Source organism: Rhinopithecus roxellana, chromosome 14 (genome assembly GCF_007565055.1).
Source record: "Rhinopithecus roxellana isolate Shanxi Qingling chromosome 14, ASM756505v1, whole genome shotgun sequence".
Classification (NCBI taxonomy): Eukaryota; Metazoa; Chordata; class Mammalia; order Primates; family Cercopithecidae; genus Rhinopithecus; species Rhinopithecus roxellana.
In genome coordinates, this window is record NC_044562.1 from 22,224,487 (window position 1) to 22,243,784 (window position 19,298).

The 19,298-nt window shown below is 41.0% G+C and overlaps 1 protein-coding gene across 1 annotated transcript in view; it reads right to left on the reverse strand.

Annotated features, from left to right (window-relative positions):
* COL4A3 (collagen type IV alpha 3 chain) overlaps positions 1-18,475 on the reverse strand; it is a 149,664-nt gene extending 131,189 nt beyond the window's left edge. Inside the window, exon 1 of the mRNA XM_010375623.2 lies at positions 18,227-18,475. Within this exon, the coding sequence (XP_010373925.2) occupies positions 18,227-18,313 (87 nt within the window). The 5' untranslated portion in view covers positions 18,314-18,475. The remainder of the gene's footprint in view (positions 1-18,226) is intronic.
* Positions 18,476-19,298: the final 823 nt, after the last annotated feature.

Here is a 19,298-nt window from a genome sequence, read left to right on the forward strand (position 1 = left end):
TGGCAGTGTGGGAGGTCATCTCTTATGGGACATGGTTTGCTATGGCGGCCATGAAGAACGTAATCATTTTCAATTTGCTTATAGAATGAGGAGCTACCATTCTGATTTTAGAAACAAAAAGTACTGTCCTTCTTGACTTTGAATAAACAGGAAAATTAGAGGTCAAAAAGAGCTTATAACAACATAGAGCAGCCCACTCTATTTAGATCAATTCAATGATTTATCCAACTGAAAAAGCATAGCAGTTTCATATGTAAAAACAAGTCTGACTGTGGGGAAGCTTCTCTAACTGCTGAAGGTGAACTTTATTAGACCTCCTAAGTAAATCATTTACAGTATGTTAGTAGATGTTCGAGTAGTTGGTATTAGTCTTCTAGTTTCATATCAGAACATATTAAACACATTGCAAATGTTAATTTGTGTAAATAAATAATTCTTGAATTGGATATATGTGTGATAGCTCAAGAGGGGTTTGATTTATATTTTGTTTCAATAGAGGCAGATTAAAATTGTTAACACATTTTTCCCCAATACAAAATTGTGGGTGTTAAGGCTTTTATTGCCAGTCTGGTTTTTTTTTGTTTTTTTGTTTGTTTTCTTTGCATTATATTTGCTTCTGAGATAATAATATAGCATTATATAATCTATTTCTGAGATTATAATGCACTATATTGTTTATCAAGCTACTGCTCAACTTGATATAAGGAAGTCAATTTAAATTTTGATGCATGGTTTAAGCCAGATCAGCCTTTAAGAAACCTAGAATAAGTCTAATAGATTTTATGCACAAACATCCCCTTCTGGGAGATCATTAAAAATGAACGAGTGAATCAGGAGGGGATGGGATGAATAGAGTGGTCTAGAAAAAGAGGAAAATATTCTTTGATGCACTGACTCAAAATTCTCTTCCAGTGAGTGAATGATCTAGAGCCAATTTGCGTGTTCTATGGTGTTCGCGAATGGGAGGTCTCTGAACCCACCTCATTCCAGATTCACAGCTGTTGTGAGTGGGTGGAGGGGCACAGAAGGGGTGAGCTGATTGAGGCCGGAGTCTTTAAATCTGTCAAACATTTGGCTGACTCCTGAGCTATCACAAGGAAAATAACCGGTAAAGTCCATATTTATTTGTGGCCAAGATATTCCTTTGGTTCATTTTTGGTAAGAGCTGAGACAAATCAATGGGGAATCAGTAGGTTATTGTAAAAGTAATGGTGAGAAAATTGGCTATTTGGGGGAAATTTTAAAAATTTATGTCTTCAATTTATGGGAAATCATATTTTAGATTAAATAAGAAAAGATAAATATCAAAATGTTAATTCTAGTTATATTTACAAGATAGAATTTAGGGTGATTTTATTTATGTTTTTGATCATTAGTATTAAAACTGTGTCTGTTATTTCAAAAGGAGAACTTTCAGTATAAAAAAATTATACCCATTGCTCTAATTAATAATTCTACTATATATCCGTTATTAAAAAATCAAGTATGTAGGCAAAAATCATCATAGCCTTGTTAAATATATAAAAACTTTAGGTTAAATGATGGTATATAAACACCATAGGATATTATGCATTCATTTTTAAGGGATACTTACTGATGTGAGAAAATACAATATAATGTCAAAAAAGCCAGATACATAATACCATATGCCATATGATCTCACTTTAATACAAATATATCAAAATATTCTCACTGGTTATCCCCAGGTTCTAACATGAGGAGTTATTTTTGTTTTATAGTTTTGTTTTTACTTTTATCTACATATCTCAAATATTCACAAATGACATGCATTACATGAATAGTTAGGGAAAAAAAGATCCGTGTATAAAGAATAGTTATGTTCAATCTAATAATCAGTTGTAATGGCTTCATTTTGAAACTTCACAAAGATTCATCCTCTGAGGGATATTTCAAGAGTTTCTGTAAAAGAGTGCATACCACATAAGTGATCATAAATATGCACAAAATGAATTTACACTGCTGATCCCGATGCAGCCAAAAACACATTAATGGAATTTGAGGGAGGCTGTGTACCAAAGCTGGTTCCGTGCCTTCTCTTTAAGATACATGTCAAAGAGTTCTATATTTTAAAGACAAGAAAGGCAGAAATTATTACTATTAAATGTTACCAGAAATATCTCTATACCAGGTATTTTATCTCTGTTAACAGGTATTTTCATGGGGGTATCTGGTAAAATCATCATAAAAGTGATGAAATCACTGGCTGAGTTTTAGCGTCAGTATTTACACAGGATGGTGTAAGGTAAATACTCTGTTCATTTTTTAATCGGGATAGTCCTAAGGGAGGATGCCATTTCTGCTGATGTTTCAAATAATGTTATTAGAAAATACCAGCACCAAAGAATGCACTGAATAATATTTTCAAAAACAAGGAACTCCTTAATGCATTCCAGGAAGTTGATACTAGGTCACAAAATAAAAGGAGAATGAAATGAGTATAAAAAACATTTGGACTATTGCTTTTCTGATATTGAATCTCATTCCTGTCTCAGTAATACTTGGCATTTGTGGAATGCTTGACTGTGTGCAAAATGTGCGATTGTATTATTTCGGGAGATAGCAGGGAAGATTTTATGTGCCACATTTTGTGATTCAGGAAACAGAACCTGAATTTGAATTTGAGTGGCCTTGGAATTTTAGTGACTTGCCCAAAACTGTCACAACAGTGTCTTTCTTCTGGACCACGATGAAGGGTTCTTACTGCTGCTGGGCACTGCCTCTTTTAGATCCCAGGGTGCCTCAGAGGTCCTTGCCTGCATGACTGCGCTTGTAGGGTGTGGGGATGCCGCTCATTCAGGTCACATGGGCTCTGAATGTTCCGTCTCTGAAAGGCCTGAGCAGGTCACAGCGAGTAGAAGCTCTGAACGGTTTCATGGGCACAGTCCCAGGCACAGACAGTACTCAGTAAATCCACATCTCAGTCTTCTGCCTTTCTGCAACAATTAGAGAGCACTGGCACCTGTGTGGGACACTGCAGTCTTGCTTCCAATCAGCTGGAACCTCATCTCATAAGATTTCAGGGGCTCCCCTGTTCTCAGTTTTTATTGCTTTTTGGAAAGGATTGCTGATCTGCTTTTGCGTAAGATGGCAAAATAAGAATCTAGTCCATGACTGTAAACCTTGAAGCACTGCTACTAATCGCTGACAAGGGCTTGATCTGGGGCATAAACTAGAAGACAGTAAAAGCACCGCCCAGTAACTCTACTTGTTGCTTTCTGAATTCATTACCAACATTTTTAAGCACTTTACTTTGATGAGAAACTATGTTTTCAAGCCACTGAAATCTTACTATAATACTTCCTGGCTCTGTTGCACTTACACATTTGCTTAATATAATGCCTGCAAGTTCATTGTTCAGTACATTTATCAATCTTATTCCTCCTCTCAACTCCTGTCAAAGTTTGCTTTTCCATATTTACCTTGTTATAGCATGCATAATTTTACTATTATTCTCTGCATCTAAGCCCCTCACTTGGTTGCATACTCCATGAGGACAGAAGGGACCACATGAGTTTTATCTCCCTTTGTTCCCAGCGTGTAGCACTGTAACCATCACATAATAAGATATGCAAAAGTATTTCCTACATTGTTGAATGAATGAAACATTCAATATTTTATCCCAAAAATAACGTTTTATTCTTCTGTCAAAGGATTAAAGAACTACTAATTCTTTATTGACTTTTTAGTTTTGGTATCTAATAAAATACCAAATGTGGTGTTAAGAGCTGGAACCACAAAGATGGATGAGATGTGAAAACTGTCTTCAAGGAGTTGAGTAAGGGAAGCAACATGGAAATAGGTTAAACTATTTTTAGATTGCAGAGTCAAGTAATATTTCAGTAAATAAAAGTAATTAATTGATGCTTTTTTCAAGTCTCATGAGGCATTCATCGTTGATAACCAAAGCATTTTAAAATTTATCTCATATATTACTTAAGTACCTAAATGGTAAATAGAGTGGCATCTGACAGTCATTTTTAATTATCTGGGAAGTTTTTGGTTGGAAAGGGCTGTGACCAGGCATGATGTCTCATGCCTGTAAACCCAGCCCTTTGAGAGGCTGAGGCCAGCCTATCACTTGAGCCCAGGAGTTCAAGACTAGCCTGGGAAAAATAGAGAAACCCCTAGTCTACAGAAAATACAAAAATTAGCCAGGTGTGGTGGCAAGCATCTGTAGTCCCAGCTACCTGGAAGGCTGAGGAGGGAGAATTGCTTGAGCCTGGGAGGTCGAGGCTGCAGCGAGCCCAGGTTGTACCACTGCACTCTAGCCTGGGCCTCAGAGTGAGGCCCTGTCTCAAAATAATAATAATAATGATAATTTTTTTAAAAAGGAAAAGGCTCTACCAAATATCCTTATAACCAGAAATCCGAATTATAAGCCCACTTTCTCCACTAACTTGATGAACATCATTGGATCAGTCTCTCACCTATAAGTCAAGAATGACACCCAGCACTTTGGGAGGCTGAGGTGGGCGGGTCACCTGAGGTTGGGAGTTCGACACTAGCCTGGCCAACATAGTGAAACCCTGTCTCTACTAAAAATACAAAAAAAAAAAGTAGCTGGGTGTGGTGATGTGTGCCTGTAATCCCAGCTACTCGGGAGGCTGAGGCATGAGGATTGCTTGTACCTGGGAGACAAAAGTTGCAATGAGCCGAGATGGTACCACTGCACTCTAGCCTGGGTGGCAGAGTGACTCTGCTTCAAAAAAAAAAAAAAAAAAAAAAGAAAGAAAGACATTACCTCATCATGTAAATCAGACATTTGGTAAGAAAGCATCTGCATACATAATCATTTAAAATATGAGTATAATGAACGTCAGATAGTATGGAACCCTATATATAGTATACACAAATTTCTTTCTTTTTTCTTTCTTGTTTTTTTGTTTTTGAGACAGGCTGTCACTCTGTTGCCCAGGCTGGAGCCTCCACTCTGCGGGGCTCAAGCGATCCTCCTATCTCAGCCTCCCGAGTAGCTGGGACTACAGGCACGTGCCACCATGCCCGGCTAATTTTTAAATTTTTGGTAGAGAGAGGTCTTATTATATTACTCAGGCTGATCTTGAACTCCTGGGCCTGGGTAACAGAGTGAACTTTTTGCGCCGGCCTCCCAAAGTGCTGAGATTCCGGGTGTGAGTCAGCATGCCCAGCCTGATTTTTTTTCCCTTCTTCACAATTTTATGAATAGAAGATTTGTTCTTACTGTGTATCTCAGCAACCTCAGCATACAATTTTTTTCCTTTCCTTATTAAGTTAAGAACTTCCACTTTCTCAAGTAAAGGATGCACTTTACTGCTTTTCTTTGGCATATCCCAATGGTCAACATTACAAGTCTTGTGCTTGGCACCAAGTAAAATAAGAGCCATTTGAACACAAGCATTGTGATACTGTGACAGTCACCGTGATAACCCAGAGGGTACTCAGTGACTTGCGGGCAAGGAGCATAGACTGTGGATCTGCTGGAAAAAGGGATGATTCACGTCCCGGTGGGACACAGCAGAATGGTACGAGATTTCATCATGCTACTCAGAACGGCGTACAATTTAAAACTTGTGAATCGTTTATTTCTGAAATTTTCTACTGAATATTTTGGAACCCATCGACCACAGGTAACTAAAACCTCAAATAGCAAAATAGCAGATAAGGGAGGACTACTGTATTTCTAAACACATAATTGGAAATGACCAAAATGTTCAATAAGAGGGCATTAATTAAATAACTTATGGTACCAATTCTACAATAAAGTTCTCTATAGACATTTAAAAATTGTATTTAGAAAAATAGGCTGGGTGCGGTGGCTCAAGCCTGTCATCCCAGCACTTTGGGAGGCCGAGGCGGGCGGATCACGAGTTCAGGAGATCGAGACCATCCTGGCTAACATGGTGAAATCCCGCCTTTCCTAAAAATACAAAAAAAGTTAGCCGGGCGTGGTGGCGGGTGCCTGTAGTCCCCAGCTACTCAGGAGGTTGAGGCAGGAGAATGGTGTGAACCCAGGAGGCGGAGCTTGCAGTGAGCTGAGATCGCACCACTGCACTTCAGCCTGGGCGACAGAGCGAGACTCCGTCTCAAAAAATAAAATGAAATAAAATTTTCACCAGTCTGTTGTTAGGAGGAAAAAGCAGAGTGGGTAAAACAAGTATCTGGAAGGAAATAGATCAACATGTTAGCAGTAATCCTCTTTGGGTAATATGATTATAAATAGTTTTAATTTTTATGTTTCTTTTCATACTTGCAGGCATTTTCCAAATTTTGTACAACACATTTAATTGTTTTTAAAAAGCCAGCATGCAAATTCTTTAGCTTTCCCAATATCAGCATAAACAAACAGCATAAAATTATCCTATCATCCTGGTTCAACAAAGAAAATAAATATCTGGCCTTGTTGCCTTGGGTCTCTCCAGACAAACTTCGTCATTTGATACAGAGAAAGAAGATTGCAGATTTTTCAACTTCCCACTTGTGGAACTTTTTTCCTTGAGAAGTTCATGTAACAACAAAAATATCCTGGTGGGAAAAAAAATCCAAGGACCTGACTGTTTTGTCTACGTAACGACAAATCTCTCAAAGTTTCTAAATCCACTTGAACTCATTTTTAAACACTGGGATCACTTCTCTAAGAAACCAGTTTGGAGAGACAATCTAATTAACAAGCATGGATCTTAAAGATTAAAAATGGAAAACTCTTAACTTACCCTAAAACTACTACTAGAAAAATAAAAGATTTTTATATGGCTGTGTTTCAAATAGCTCTGAAGGTTACAAGTTTTAAAGTCATGATCTCACTGCAATAATTAATACCAAAATGCTGAGAATATAAAATATTCTTTAAATATACATGTGTGTGCAAATTTATATGTACACACTCATATCACACATATACAATACCAACCATGGTATGTGGCAATATTTATTTTTATACCATAGAAAAATTCAAGAAACATTTTTGATAGTCTGATATTGTATGTACTAAGCACTAGAAGTGGGGTGGATTTTTAACCTTTCATATGTACTTAAATGATTATCAAATTAATGGCACCAAATCAATTAACTGGGACAGACTGAGCAATTGCCATGTTGATGTAGACTGGTTCTCTTCCGCTCCTCTTCTTCTGAGGAGCTTCTCACTACTTCCAGGTCCTGAACTGGGTTTCATCTTTCTTTGTGCTAAAGTCCTCTCTGGCCTGGTCCTGTGTCAGCTGGGATAAGGGCTCTTGGGCCCAATTTGGCATTCTTGCTCTGGACTAAGGTCTCCTCTGGCCTGGTCCTGTGTCGGGTGGAATAAGGGCTCTTCGGCCTAGCTTGGCATTCTTGCTCTGGGCTAAGGTCTCCTCTGGCCTGGTCCTGTGTCAGGTGGAATAAGGGCTCTTCGGCCTAGCTTGGCATTCTTGCTCTGGGCTAAGGTCCTCTCTGGCCTGGTCCTGTGTCAGCTGGGATAAGGGCTCTTGGGCCTAGCATGGCATTCTTGCTCTGGGCTAAGGTCCCCTCTGGCCTGGTCCTGTGTCAGGTGGGATAAGAGCTCTTGGGCCTAGCTTGGCATTCTTCCTCTGGGCTGCACAGCCACATTTGGCAAATTCACACCCATCCCAATGAGACTGAGGAGAGACGGGCAGAGATATGTCAACAGGAATGAAAGAAGAATGTTTCCATCGCACCATTTTATATGTGGGCTCATTCCCAAACCACACTGTGATTTCATTACTAATGCAAATATCTTGGGAATAGCATAAAAACACTGCATTATATCTCCTTTGCTAAAATTTTGATTTGTTAAAGGTAAACATTACAATTATACCACAGACAGCCACGTAGAGGCCTGTGGACTTACTGCACCCTATTCATCCAGCAATGCTCAATCCTCAATTAGCATAACCACGACATACCCATCTCCTTTGTTATACCCTAACTCCCTGTGTCCCATCCTCCACCTCACCTGTAGCAAAATACTCAGCATATTCCTTCAGGGCCAGGAGTTCCCTTTGTGGTTAGTAATATGCTTAGCTTTTAAAATTTCATGTTATTTCTTTATTTCAAAAGCTCTGCTGGTCTTGGTTTATTTTATTTTATATTTTATTTTATTTTTTGAGACAGAGTCTCGCTCTGTCGCCCAGGCTGGAGTGCAGTGGCGCAATCTTGGCTCACTGCAAAATCCGCCTCCCAGGTTCAAGTGATTCTCCTGCCTCAGCCTCCTAAGTAGCTGGGGTTACAGGCGCCCACCACCACGCTCGGCTAATTTTGTATTTTTAGTAGAGATGGGGTGTCACCATTTTGGCCCAGCTAGTTTCGAACTCCTGACCTCACGTGATCCACCAACCTTGGCCTCCCAAAGTGCTGGGATTACAGGGGTGAGCCACTGTGCCTGGCCTGGTTTTATTCTTTGACAACACAGGAGTGGTAAAATTGGAAGTGTCTGGCCTCTCTCCACCTCTGAGAGGCCCTGTCCTGGACCACATCCCTCAGTGCTTCACAAGGCTGTCACCATGTCCAGCCTCAGTCTGCTTCCCTGACCACCTCTACCTAATGTTAAAAAGTCTCCTTCTTCATCACCACATCCCATCCTCTCCTGTAGCACCACAATCTGATGTTACACATTTGTCTGTTCACTGGGCTGCTGCCTTCTAACTCCATCATGGCTGGGGATTCAGACTGGTTTGTTCACCAATGAGTCCCAGCACCTAGCCCAGTGCCTATGTCTTCTATCCTAGGGTCTGGCATTGAAGAGTAATGATAAGAACATAATAGTCGCTAGGCCAGGTGCAGGGGCTCGCACCTGTAATCCCAACACTTAGGGAGGCCAAGGCAGGCAGATCACTTTGGGTCAGGAGTTCAAGACCAGCCTGGCCAACACGATGAGACCCCTTCTCTTCTAAAAATACAAAAATTAGCCAGGCGTAGTGGCAGGTGCCTGTAATCCCAGCTACTTGGGAGGCTGAGGCAGGAGGATCGCTTGAACCTGGGAGGTGGAGGTTGCAGTGAGCCGAGATTGTGCCACTGCACTCCAACCTGGGTGACAGAACAAGACTCCATCTCAAAATAATAATAATAATCGCTAGACTAAAAACGCTGGATACACATTCTGTATCAGGCGCTATATGGAGCACTTTCGTCTGCTATAACTACGTTGTCATCATTTTCAGATAAGAGAAACAGAGACCTTTTTGGAATTTACTTGGCCAATGTAATACTAAACCTCTTACCCTGTCTGGATGCTAAAGATAATTTGATTTCTAGTTTAAAATGAAAGGCAAGGTGTGGTGTGTTGGTTTTCAATATATTTCCCTTGCCCCATTCCTTTTTCCAATTGTTTTCTGTTTTGGGATGTGTTTTCAAGTTTTCCTGTACATAACTTACAAAATTACAATGCTCATCAAATTACAATGCTAATTTGTATAGCTTTAAACATTGCAGCCAAGGCCAACTATCTTAATTTTCTGGAGAAAAAGATGCAAAGATATTTAGGCACAACTCAGCCTGATTTTTTGCCTTCAATTAAAGTGTTTCATTTTGACAAGTATTTATTTCTTATGGGAAATAACCAGATAAAGTCTATTCTCTCCACAGAATGACATGATGGACTGTATCACCTCCTCTCCTCTGGATGCCACTTACATAGACCCATGCTGTCCAGGACAGTGGCTACATATGGCTATAGATGCTTGAAAATGTGGCTCATTTGAATTGAGATGTTCTGTAAGTAAGTACAAAATACACACCAGACCTTGAAGACTTAATAGGAAAAAAAAGTTTGTAAAATATCTCATTAATGTTTACAATAGTGATTACATATTAAAATGATAATATGACAGATGTATTGGTATAAATAAAACATTAAAATTAGTTTCACCCATCTCTATTTTTTAATGTGGCTACTAGAAAATATTAAATTTAAAATGACATATGAGGCTTGTAGTCATGGCTCACATTATATATCTATTGTATAGCATGGACACAGATATTTACCCGAAGTTTTGTAGGTGTGTGGAAAACTGTTGCACTAATATAATTTAATTTAGTCTCCGTTAGGAAACGGACCTGAAACCGGAGGCCCTAATTAGCATTTACATGAGGAACACCTGGAAGAATGGAAAGGCTGACATGGCTACTTTGAGAAAACCACAGCCAGGGACTACATTTTGGGAGATCAACTTGGAACCTGGAGTAAGGTGCTTTCTTACTAGATTTGTACTTATTTCGTCACCATAAAGTGAAGCTTCTGTCTAATCTTTTTTGCTAAGAAGAGCAAAGAGTTTTCTGTTGTATTGAAAGGTTTTTATTAATAGTTCCTAATTCCCACTGATGTCTAACACTGAGAATTTTTATTATAGAAATGATATTAAAACTAACATTTTAAACTGTGATTGTCACAGGTTAAGTTTACCCACTGAGCTTCCTTTACTTCATTTAGTAGCTTTGCTTGAACTCATTTTTTTCAGTTAAAGAGCTTTAAAAGCTTCTTTATGTTTGTAATAAATCTTGAGACAATGGGCAGAATGTTACGAACTAAAAGTTTCTGTCCCTCTAAATTCCTAGGTTGAAGCTGAAGCCTAGGGTAATGGTCTTTGCAAGTGAGGCCTCTGAAGGTAATCAGTTTAGATGAAGTCACGAGGGTGAGGTCTTCATGATGGGATTTGTGCCCTTATCAGAAGAAACCAGGCCAGGTGCCGTGCCTCACGCCTGTAATCCCAGCCCTTTGGGAGGCAGAGGCGGGTGGATTACTTGAGGTCAGGAGTTTAAGACCAGCCTGGCCAACATGGTGAAACCCCATCTCTACTAAAAATACAAAACTTAGCTGGGTGTGGTGGCCTGTGCCTGAAGTCCCAGCTACTGGAAAGGCTGAGGCAGGAGAATTGCTTGAATCCAGGAGGCAGAGGTTGCAGTGAGCCAAGATAGTGCCACTGCACTTTAGCCTGGGCAACAGAGCAAGACTCCATCAACGAAGAGGAAGAAGGAAGAAGAAGAAAGAAGAAAAAAGAAGAAGAAAGAAGAAAGAAGAAGAAAGAAGAAGAAAAGAGAAGAAAGAAGAAAGGAGAAGGAGAAGAAGAAAGAAAGAAGGAACCAGAGCAGTAACTCTCTCTCTCTCTTTCTCCCTACCCACCCACCCCAACTACCATGTGAGGATACAAGGAGAAGTCAGCAGTCTGCAAGCCAGAAAAAGGGCCCTTACCAGCACCCAGACATTTTGTTACCGTAGGTAGCTAGTCAGGCATGAGCAGAGCAGGAGAGGGCCCCTGCCTCATCAGGAATGTCAGGCAACTATCATATGGTGGTCAGGCGGTTGTTGAACAGGCTTTGTAAAATAATAATTGGTTGCAGCCAGTGCCAGGGAAAGGCAGTCTCCCAAGAAATGAAAACACCTGAAGGTGGTGAGCAGCATCTTCCCGATAATATCTCAGGAACTGGGAAAGTGGGCTCAAGCATGCACATTAAGAGGCAAAGTGGCGGAGTTTAACCGGTATACAACCTTCCAGGGACATTCCATAGGTAAAGGAAGAACGCCTCAAGTGAACAGGCATACAACGCCAGTGAACACACTGCGTATGCTCCCCTCTGAAGCACTGGCAGGTCACTGCACATGCGGACAGCCCATCCCAAGGGAAGAATCACGAGCGAAGGGACCCTAGACCCCAGAAGTATGCCAATGTATAAAATCCTAAGTTAAAGGTGAAACGAGGCACTTGCCTTTCAAATTGCCCGCTTGGCCCTCTTCCAAGTGTACTTTGCTCCCTTTCATTCCTGCTTTAAAGCTTTCTAATAAACTTTCACACCTGCTCTAAAACTTGCCCTGGTTTGTCATGGGCTCCCAAGTGCCTAGGCCATGCATTACGACTGCTGCCCTTACCATTTGTCATATGATGACACTTGACTACATATGGCTTTAGAAATAAAATAACCCTCATAACTACCAAAAAAAAAAAAAAAAAAAAAAAAAAAGAGAGAGAGAAGAAAAGAAAAGAAAGAAACTTGCCCTGGTCTCTCCTTCTGCCTTCTGCCCCTCAGTTGAATTCTTTCTTCTGAGGAGGCAAGAATTGAAGTTTCTGGAGACCCACACGGATTCACCCCCAGTAACAATTTGGGACCCTGATCTTGGACTTTCCAACCTCCAGAACTGTGAGAAATAAGTGCCTGTTTAAGCCACTCAGTCTACGGTATTTTGTGATGGCAGCCCAAGCTGACTAAGACAGATGCCAACAGCTTCATTCCAGAAAACAACGCACACGTGGATTTTGCTCCGTCATACACATCAGTTATTTAAGATCTCAACTTTCCTGTTTAGAGGTGTCAGTAAACATATGGCCATAGTGTACATGTCTTAGGTGGACTCTCACAGGCGCCCACTCCTGGGTTAGCTACATTTATACCCTGAGCATGGCATAGGAATTTACGTACACTATCTCAAAGTGTGTGAATCTACATACATAAAGTTCAGAACAGGCAGAACCAAAATATAGCACTTGGAATAAGTATTTAGAGGATAAAGGCATTTTAAAAAGCAAGGAAATGATTATTAGAAGTCAGATTCTAGTTTCAGGGAAAAGAAAGAGGACTGTGGCTGAGACAGATGCAAGGGTGACTTCTGGGTGCTAGCAGTGTGCTGTTCCTTGACCCGAATGGTCTTTATGTGGGTATTCAGCTAAAAAGCCATTAAATGCTACATTTGTTAATTCACTGTTCCATATTTGTTCCATATTTAATAATAGTATACAATTTAAGAAGAGCCATTTTGACTAGATTTTTTTCCACAGCAATACAAGGATGGTTAAATATTTTTAAAATAATTTGCTCCCTTGACTGACTAAACAGTATATGATTTTTCTTAAAATAGATACAGATGAAATAAATGATAACATTAACATCCAGTCATTAAGTAGAACAATGACAGTAATATTAGGGAGTGAAACTCCCTAAACTGATGAGAATTATTAAAACTCTATAGAAAAATTCTTAATAAAAATATTAAAAATATTTCCTTTAACTTCAGTAATGAGACAAAAATATATAGTATTACTGCTTTTATTTAGCATTGCCCTGAAGTGCTGGTGATATGGCTTGGCTGTGTCCCCACCCAAATCTCATCTTGAATTGTAGCTCCCATAATTCCCATGTGTTGTGGGGGGGACTCGGTGGGAGATAGTTGAATCATGGGGACAGTTTCTTGTGGTAGTGAATAAGGCTCATGAGATCTGATGTTTTTATAAGGGGTTTTCCCTTTCACTTGGCTCTCTTTCCCTCTTGCCTGCCATCATGTAAGATGTCCCTTGTTCTTTTGCCATGATTGTGAGACCTCCCCAGCCACGTGGAACTGTGAGTCCATTAAATCTCTTTTTCTTCATAAATTACCGAGTCTCGGGTATGTCATTAACAGCAGCATGAAAACAGACTAATACAGCTGGTCAGCACAGTAATACAAGGGAAAAAAGGCAGAAAGATTAGAAAGGAAGAAAAACTAATTATTCACTGACAATGTGATTAGTTACATAAAAAAACTAAGAGTATCTACAATCTGTTAGAAATAATAAGAAAATTCAATAAGATTGCTTGAACCAACATCAAAAATTAAAAAAATCAGTAGCATTTCTGTGCACCATTCATGTGTTTATACTTCAACAAGCAGTCATCCTACCTATACGTTCAGTGCAATACCAATTAACATCCCACAGGAATCTTTGATGGATATTTGATGTGCAGATGCTAAAACTCAGCCAGAAGAGCAAAGAGGAAAGAATATCTGTCATAAATTTAAAGAATAATAATAACAGGGATAGCGGTTCTATCTTCTACTTGTCCTACCAGATATAGATTTAATATAAACATAGTGATCAAAAACAATGTGGTATTGGTGAAGAGCCAAAAAAAATTGAACCAATGGAAAGAGAGTTTACGGATAGACCCACATATAAATGGTATACATGTTTGCAGCTATAACACTGCAAAACTTTGAAGGAAAGAATATACTATTTGATTTAAAATGCTAGGACAATTTGTCATCTACATGGAAAAAGATAAAAGTAGATCTCATAAGCAGAAAATAATTCCAGGATTAAGAGATCTAACTGGAAAAGAGTTAAACTATGAAACTTTTTTAAATGTAGGAGAACATTCCTATAATCCCAGGAAAAGAAAAAAAATTTTTTGACAAGGTACAAAAGACCAAATGTCAAAAAAAATCAGTTTGAGATTATAGCGGAAACAGTATTATACATGAAAGCACCAGTAACTCAAAGATAAACCAAAGATTGGAATAAAATATTTGCTATACACTTTAATGACAAAAATTTTGTATCCAAATATATAAATAACTTCTAATTAATTAGCAACAAAAAGGCGAAGTTCACAATAGATAAACAGGCAGAAAGTTGTACTATGCAGTTCACTCTGAGGGAAATATAAATGGCCAAGTAAAATACGAAAAACTTTACAAACTTACTAGTCAAAACAAGATCTCATTTCACACCATTAACATCTAAGCACACCAAGCTTTGCTGAACATACAGGGAAACAAGCCTTGCTGAAGATATCGGGAAACAGGCACTCTGGTACATTGTTGGCACAACCCTTTTGCAGATGCATTTGTCAATTCCTAATATATTTAAATTTGTTTTCTCTATGAACCACTTAGGAATTCAAATTCTAGTTGTCACAATGGTGCATATACCAAAATATGCCTTGCAACTTTATAAAATGAAAATATAAAAACAAGCTTACTATGTTTAGGAAGATGGAAAAATAAACCATACTTTATATAGCTGGATACTAAATACTACAAATACATTGTATCTATACGTACCAACATGGATAAAATTCAAAAACATAATATGGAGTGATAAAAAATAAGCTCCAATAGATATGTATAATGTGATACTATTTATTACATCTGAAAGACCACAAAACAGTAATTATTTTTTACAGAAAACACACACACAAAACACAAAACTGTGCAGGGAAATTACATACATAAACTTTTTGGGATAAAAGAGGGAGTAAATCATGTGTGTATGACTTTCTGTATTCAGATTTTTTTTTTTCTTAAAGGTAGAAATCTGAGAACAAACAAGTCAAAGTATATTAATACTTGCTTAATCTCAGGGATAGATACATTGGTGTCTGTTGCATTACTTTTTGTTTTCTAATTTAACTGAAAGTGCTTAAATTTGAAAATGAAGTCCGGTGAGAAAGCATCCTCCCCAAGTGCAGGTGTTTTTCAACTTTTGATATTTGCTTCTCATATTGCTGCCCTGTCTGGAATGCTAAGGCAAGAAGAAGGATAAACCATGATATCTTAATGTGTGAACATCACCTTATCCAGAAGTCAAAGACAGGGCTTTCTATACCTGCACTCCCAGGTCTGTTGCCTGAGACAACAACAAGGTGACTCCCTGTCTCAAGTGGGTGAGCTGGGTCCTGACGGCTATAAAACCTGGGGATGCTCTGGGCAGCCAGCCTGGAACTGGATGCCTGTGCAAAGCAGCAGAGGTATTTCATTCTGGGCACATCAGTACAAATTGTGTGGGTGGACAGTTCCACCCCGTCTAAACAAACTTAGCATGTAGAGTCAACACCACTGCTATTTCCCTGTTTTGAGAAATGCTAAAGTAAAACTGAAGAAATTTAGAGCGAAACACATCCTTAACTAGAGTAGAACAAAAATAATAAAATATCATGGCTCCAAAGTTACATTTAGCTCTCACTTATACATTGTTTGGCCCATGCTATGTTTTTGTAAAGTTTTGGCTTATTGCTAATATTTAGAATTTGGGAAGTTTCTAATAAACACTGGATTCCCAACTTCTCTCTTGAAGTGATTCTAGCACAATTGGGCTTGACTTCTAGCATGCTAACAACTAGGCTCTAAAGATTGTCTCTTACACCATTGCCTTGCTCTTTACTTTACCTGCTGGCCCCATTGGGGTTTCACCTCTCTCATTTTACAGATGAGAAAACTGAGGCTCAAAGTGGTCAACAGCCTTGCCCAACAGCAGAGTTTCTCTGTGAAGGGAGCCATGTTGGTGCACATTGCCCGATTATCAGTGAATGCTGTGATTCCTTTTTCTACAAGATGAAGGCACATTTCATTATTTTACTTGCATATTTTCTCTCTAACCCAGCAGGTACACTGGAAATGATAATCCTGAAAACTTTTTAATGAAAGACTTACTTCAAGTGATGAGAAAAACAATACAAATGGATTAATTTCAGCAAGAAGTCACCAAGATGTGGCCAAACTCAAAACAGTAAAGTTTACATGTAAAAATAATAAAGGAATATAACAACAGAATTGAAAAATGGTGTAATTAGAGTTTGCATGGTCCCCAAGCATTACTTTTTCAGACTGATCCTTACACAAGTACAATTCTTCCACCCTTTCCCGATCTCATTCCTCTTCTTCTAAATTCAGAAACATGTGCAAACCCTGCTCTGGATCTCTTCTCCAGGCTTCCCCACAACATACATTTCCTTTAGAATTTTGCTTTTTTGGATTTATTTGTCCTGGTTCAAGCTGGTAGATAATCCTCACTGACTTGCATGAGTTTTAGCTATCGTGCCCAGCAGCATTTAAATACCTGGGCTGGGAATTCCTAATCTATGCAACATGCATTTTTGTTAGAACCAGCTACATAAAGAGATTACATGGATCACAAATATCCTTTAGAATGTGAAATAGTGAATAACCTAAATGTAAAATGATAGGGAAATGGTTCAATTAACTTTGGCATATTGTGAAAAACTATGCAACAAAGCAAAAAGAAAAACAAGAAGATCTTAAACACTGACATGGACTGGTCTACAGGTTGCAAAGGAATACAGCACAGTATCATTTGTGTTAAAAAGCCAACAAAACATATAGTTTGTGGGTTCATATATGTGTGTGTAAATGCATGGAAAGTGTTTGGAAAACAACATGAAAGTGGTGAAAGTCGATACCTCTTGGAAGACAGGGAAATGGGGCGAGGCATGGGGGTGTCAGAGAGGGCTTTAGTTTCACCTGTACTGTCTGCAATGTCTTCATTTAATTTAAATAGGAAAAACTTGGATTATATGTGACCATAGGTTCTAAAATTCTTTGCATGTAACATATATAAATATTTCTGTGACCGTTAATTTCCAATCATTATCTCAATGATAACATTTGTAAAAACATCTGCTCATCCTTGGAAATGAAATTTCCTATGCCACGTTATCACCCAAATCAACTTTTTAAAGTGTAAAAATAACACAAAGCATCTGAAAAGTTAAAGTTTACTTTCACAAGGTAAAATCAAATGCACACATGGATGGTGCACAGAAATGCTACCGATTTTTTTAATTTTTGATGTTGGATCAAGCAATCTTATTGAATTTTCTTATTATTTCTAACAGTTTGTAGATACTCTTAGTTTTATGTAACTAATCACATTGTCAGTGAATAATTAGTTTTTCTTCCTTTCTAATCAAGTAAAGTTTACTTTCACAAGGTAAAATCAATGATCTGCTCTAGGAGGCACAATCGTTTCCAGGACAATCAATTTCTCTTTAATGGCAAAGAATAAGTAATACGTGGCGGATTTAAATAAATCCGGTTTCACTCAAATTCCAAGTCAGAAATCAAATCAAAGTGAGAGATTGCTTAATTGATTCTAACCTGAGTTCGATTTCTAAGGTGCTCTTAATTTTTCAGTGATACGTTTGCTTTTCCCAACAATAGCAAAGGAAAACTGAAGGGCAAGTTTTGCAAGGAAGAAACTGAGCCTCAGAGAGGTCAGGGTTTAGTGCGAGGTCCCGGCTAGGAAGAGGCAGCTGAAACTCCCTGCAGGTGTCTCCTGCCAGCCCTCTGTGCGCTCGGCCAAGCTGCTTGATTTGATTCACCAGCGTGACACCGTGCATCTCCACATCCTGTGTTCTCACGTATCACCCCTGGCGATTACCTATGCGTCTATTTTTTAATTTACTGACCTCTGGAGGCCTGTCCCCGCCATCTCTGACTCCTAGGCACTAGACAAACCCCCTCCTCGCCTCTTCCCCCAGCTCTGCGCATTCCACCTGTTCCGGGGCATCCCCGCTTGCTTGCTCCCTTCCGCACGCTGCCTGTCCCGGGACCTGCGTGAAGCCCGCAGCCCCGCCACTAGTCCGGCAGCCGCTACACTACCGCGCCGCTGCGGGTGGGGCCAGCGTGTCCCCCGGACGCGGGGAGGGGGGATGAAAGTGCGGGGGTGGGGGTCGCGCAGCCCCCACTCACCTTGCTGGCCGTGGGCGGCGCGGCCAGGAGCACCAGCAGGAGCTGCAGCAGGAGCACCTGCGATCTGGGCGCCGTCCGGGGGCTCATGGTGGGCGCGCGCTCAGAGCCCGGGCGAGTTCGGGGACTCGCAGGCTCTCAGGCCACCGCGTCTCCTGCGCAGCGCGGCTCGGGGAGCCCGGCTGGAAAGCTCGCCTCGCCACTCGGCCGGGGCGGGTTTTGTAGGGCTCGGTCGCACGGTTCGTCCCTCCCCACCCAGGCTTTTTGGTTGTGGCTCCAAGGGAGGGAAGAAGTGGCTCAGGTCCCGCCCTCGTACCCCCCTCCCTCCCAACTTACCAGGCAGTGTCCCTTCCACCCGGGCATCGTGCCCAGGAGGCGAGAAAGGGCTGGGCGCCTGCGGGGCAGGTGGGCGCGGATCCAGGGTAAGGGGTTAAGGAGGTGATGCTCCCAAGGTCCGGGGGCCCAGGCGGGGAAGTGGGGTGCGGGTCCGAGGTGGGGAGTTTGGGGGTGTGCGGTGGGGAGGTGGCTGCGCAGGGTGGAGGGAGTGGCCAGCGGCCCTGCCCAGATTAAGCCGGAGGCGCGCCCGGCGTCTGCACTCAGGAGGCCCTGCTTGCTCCCCGCGCCCGCGGCGGTCCGCGTTCCCCGCCTCCAGCCCGCCTCCAACTTGCAGCCGCCGGGCTTGGCGCGGCGAAGAGGCAGCTGGGCGCGGGTGGATTGGGGCTGGAGGTGCGCGTCCCGTGGGCGGGCAAGGCGGCAGCTCCCGGCGCTACGGGCGTCCCCACAGGTAAGGCTCCCATGGTTGGGGCAAACGCTGTCCCGGGGCCCCTGAACCTGCCTGGGAGGGGCAGTGGAGGGAGCGTGGCATTCAAGGGGTGGTGGCGGGCCAGGCTGGGGAGTTGTGGCCCGGGGGTCACCAGAGGAGAGCTCGTCTGGCTCCTGGGCTTGTCTGCCTGGGCTTTAAACTGGGTGCTGTGTGTTTTGATTAATTTGGAGGCTCGAGTTACCGGCCTGGCAGTCGGGGCACTCCAAAATGCCAAGAGAAAGAGGCAGCTGAGGAGAAAGAGAAAGCCCATCT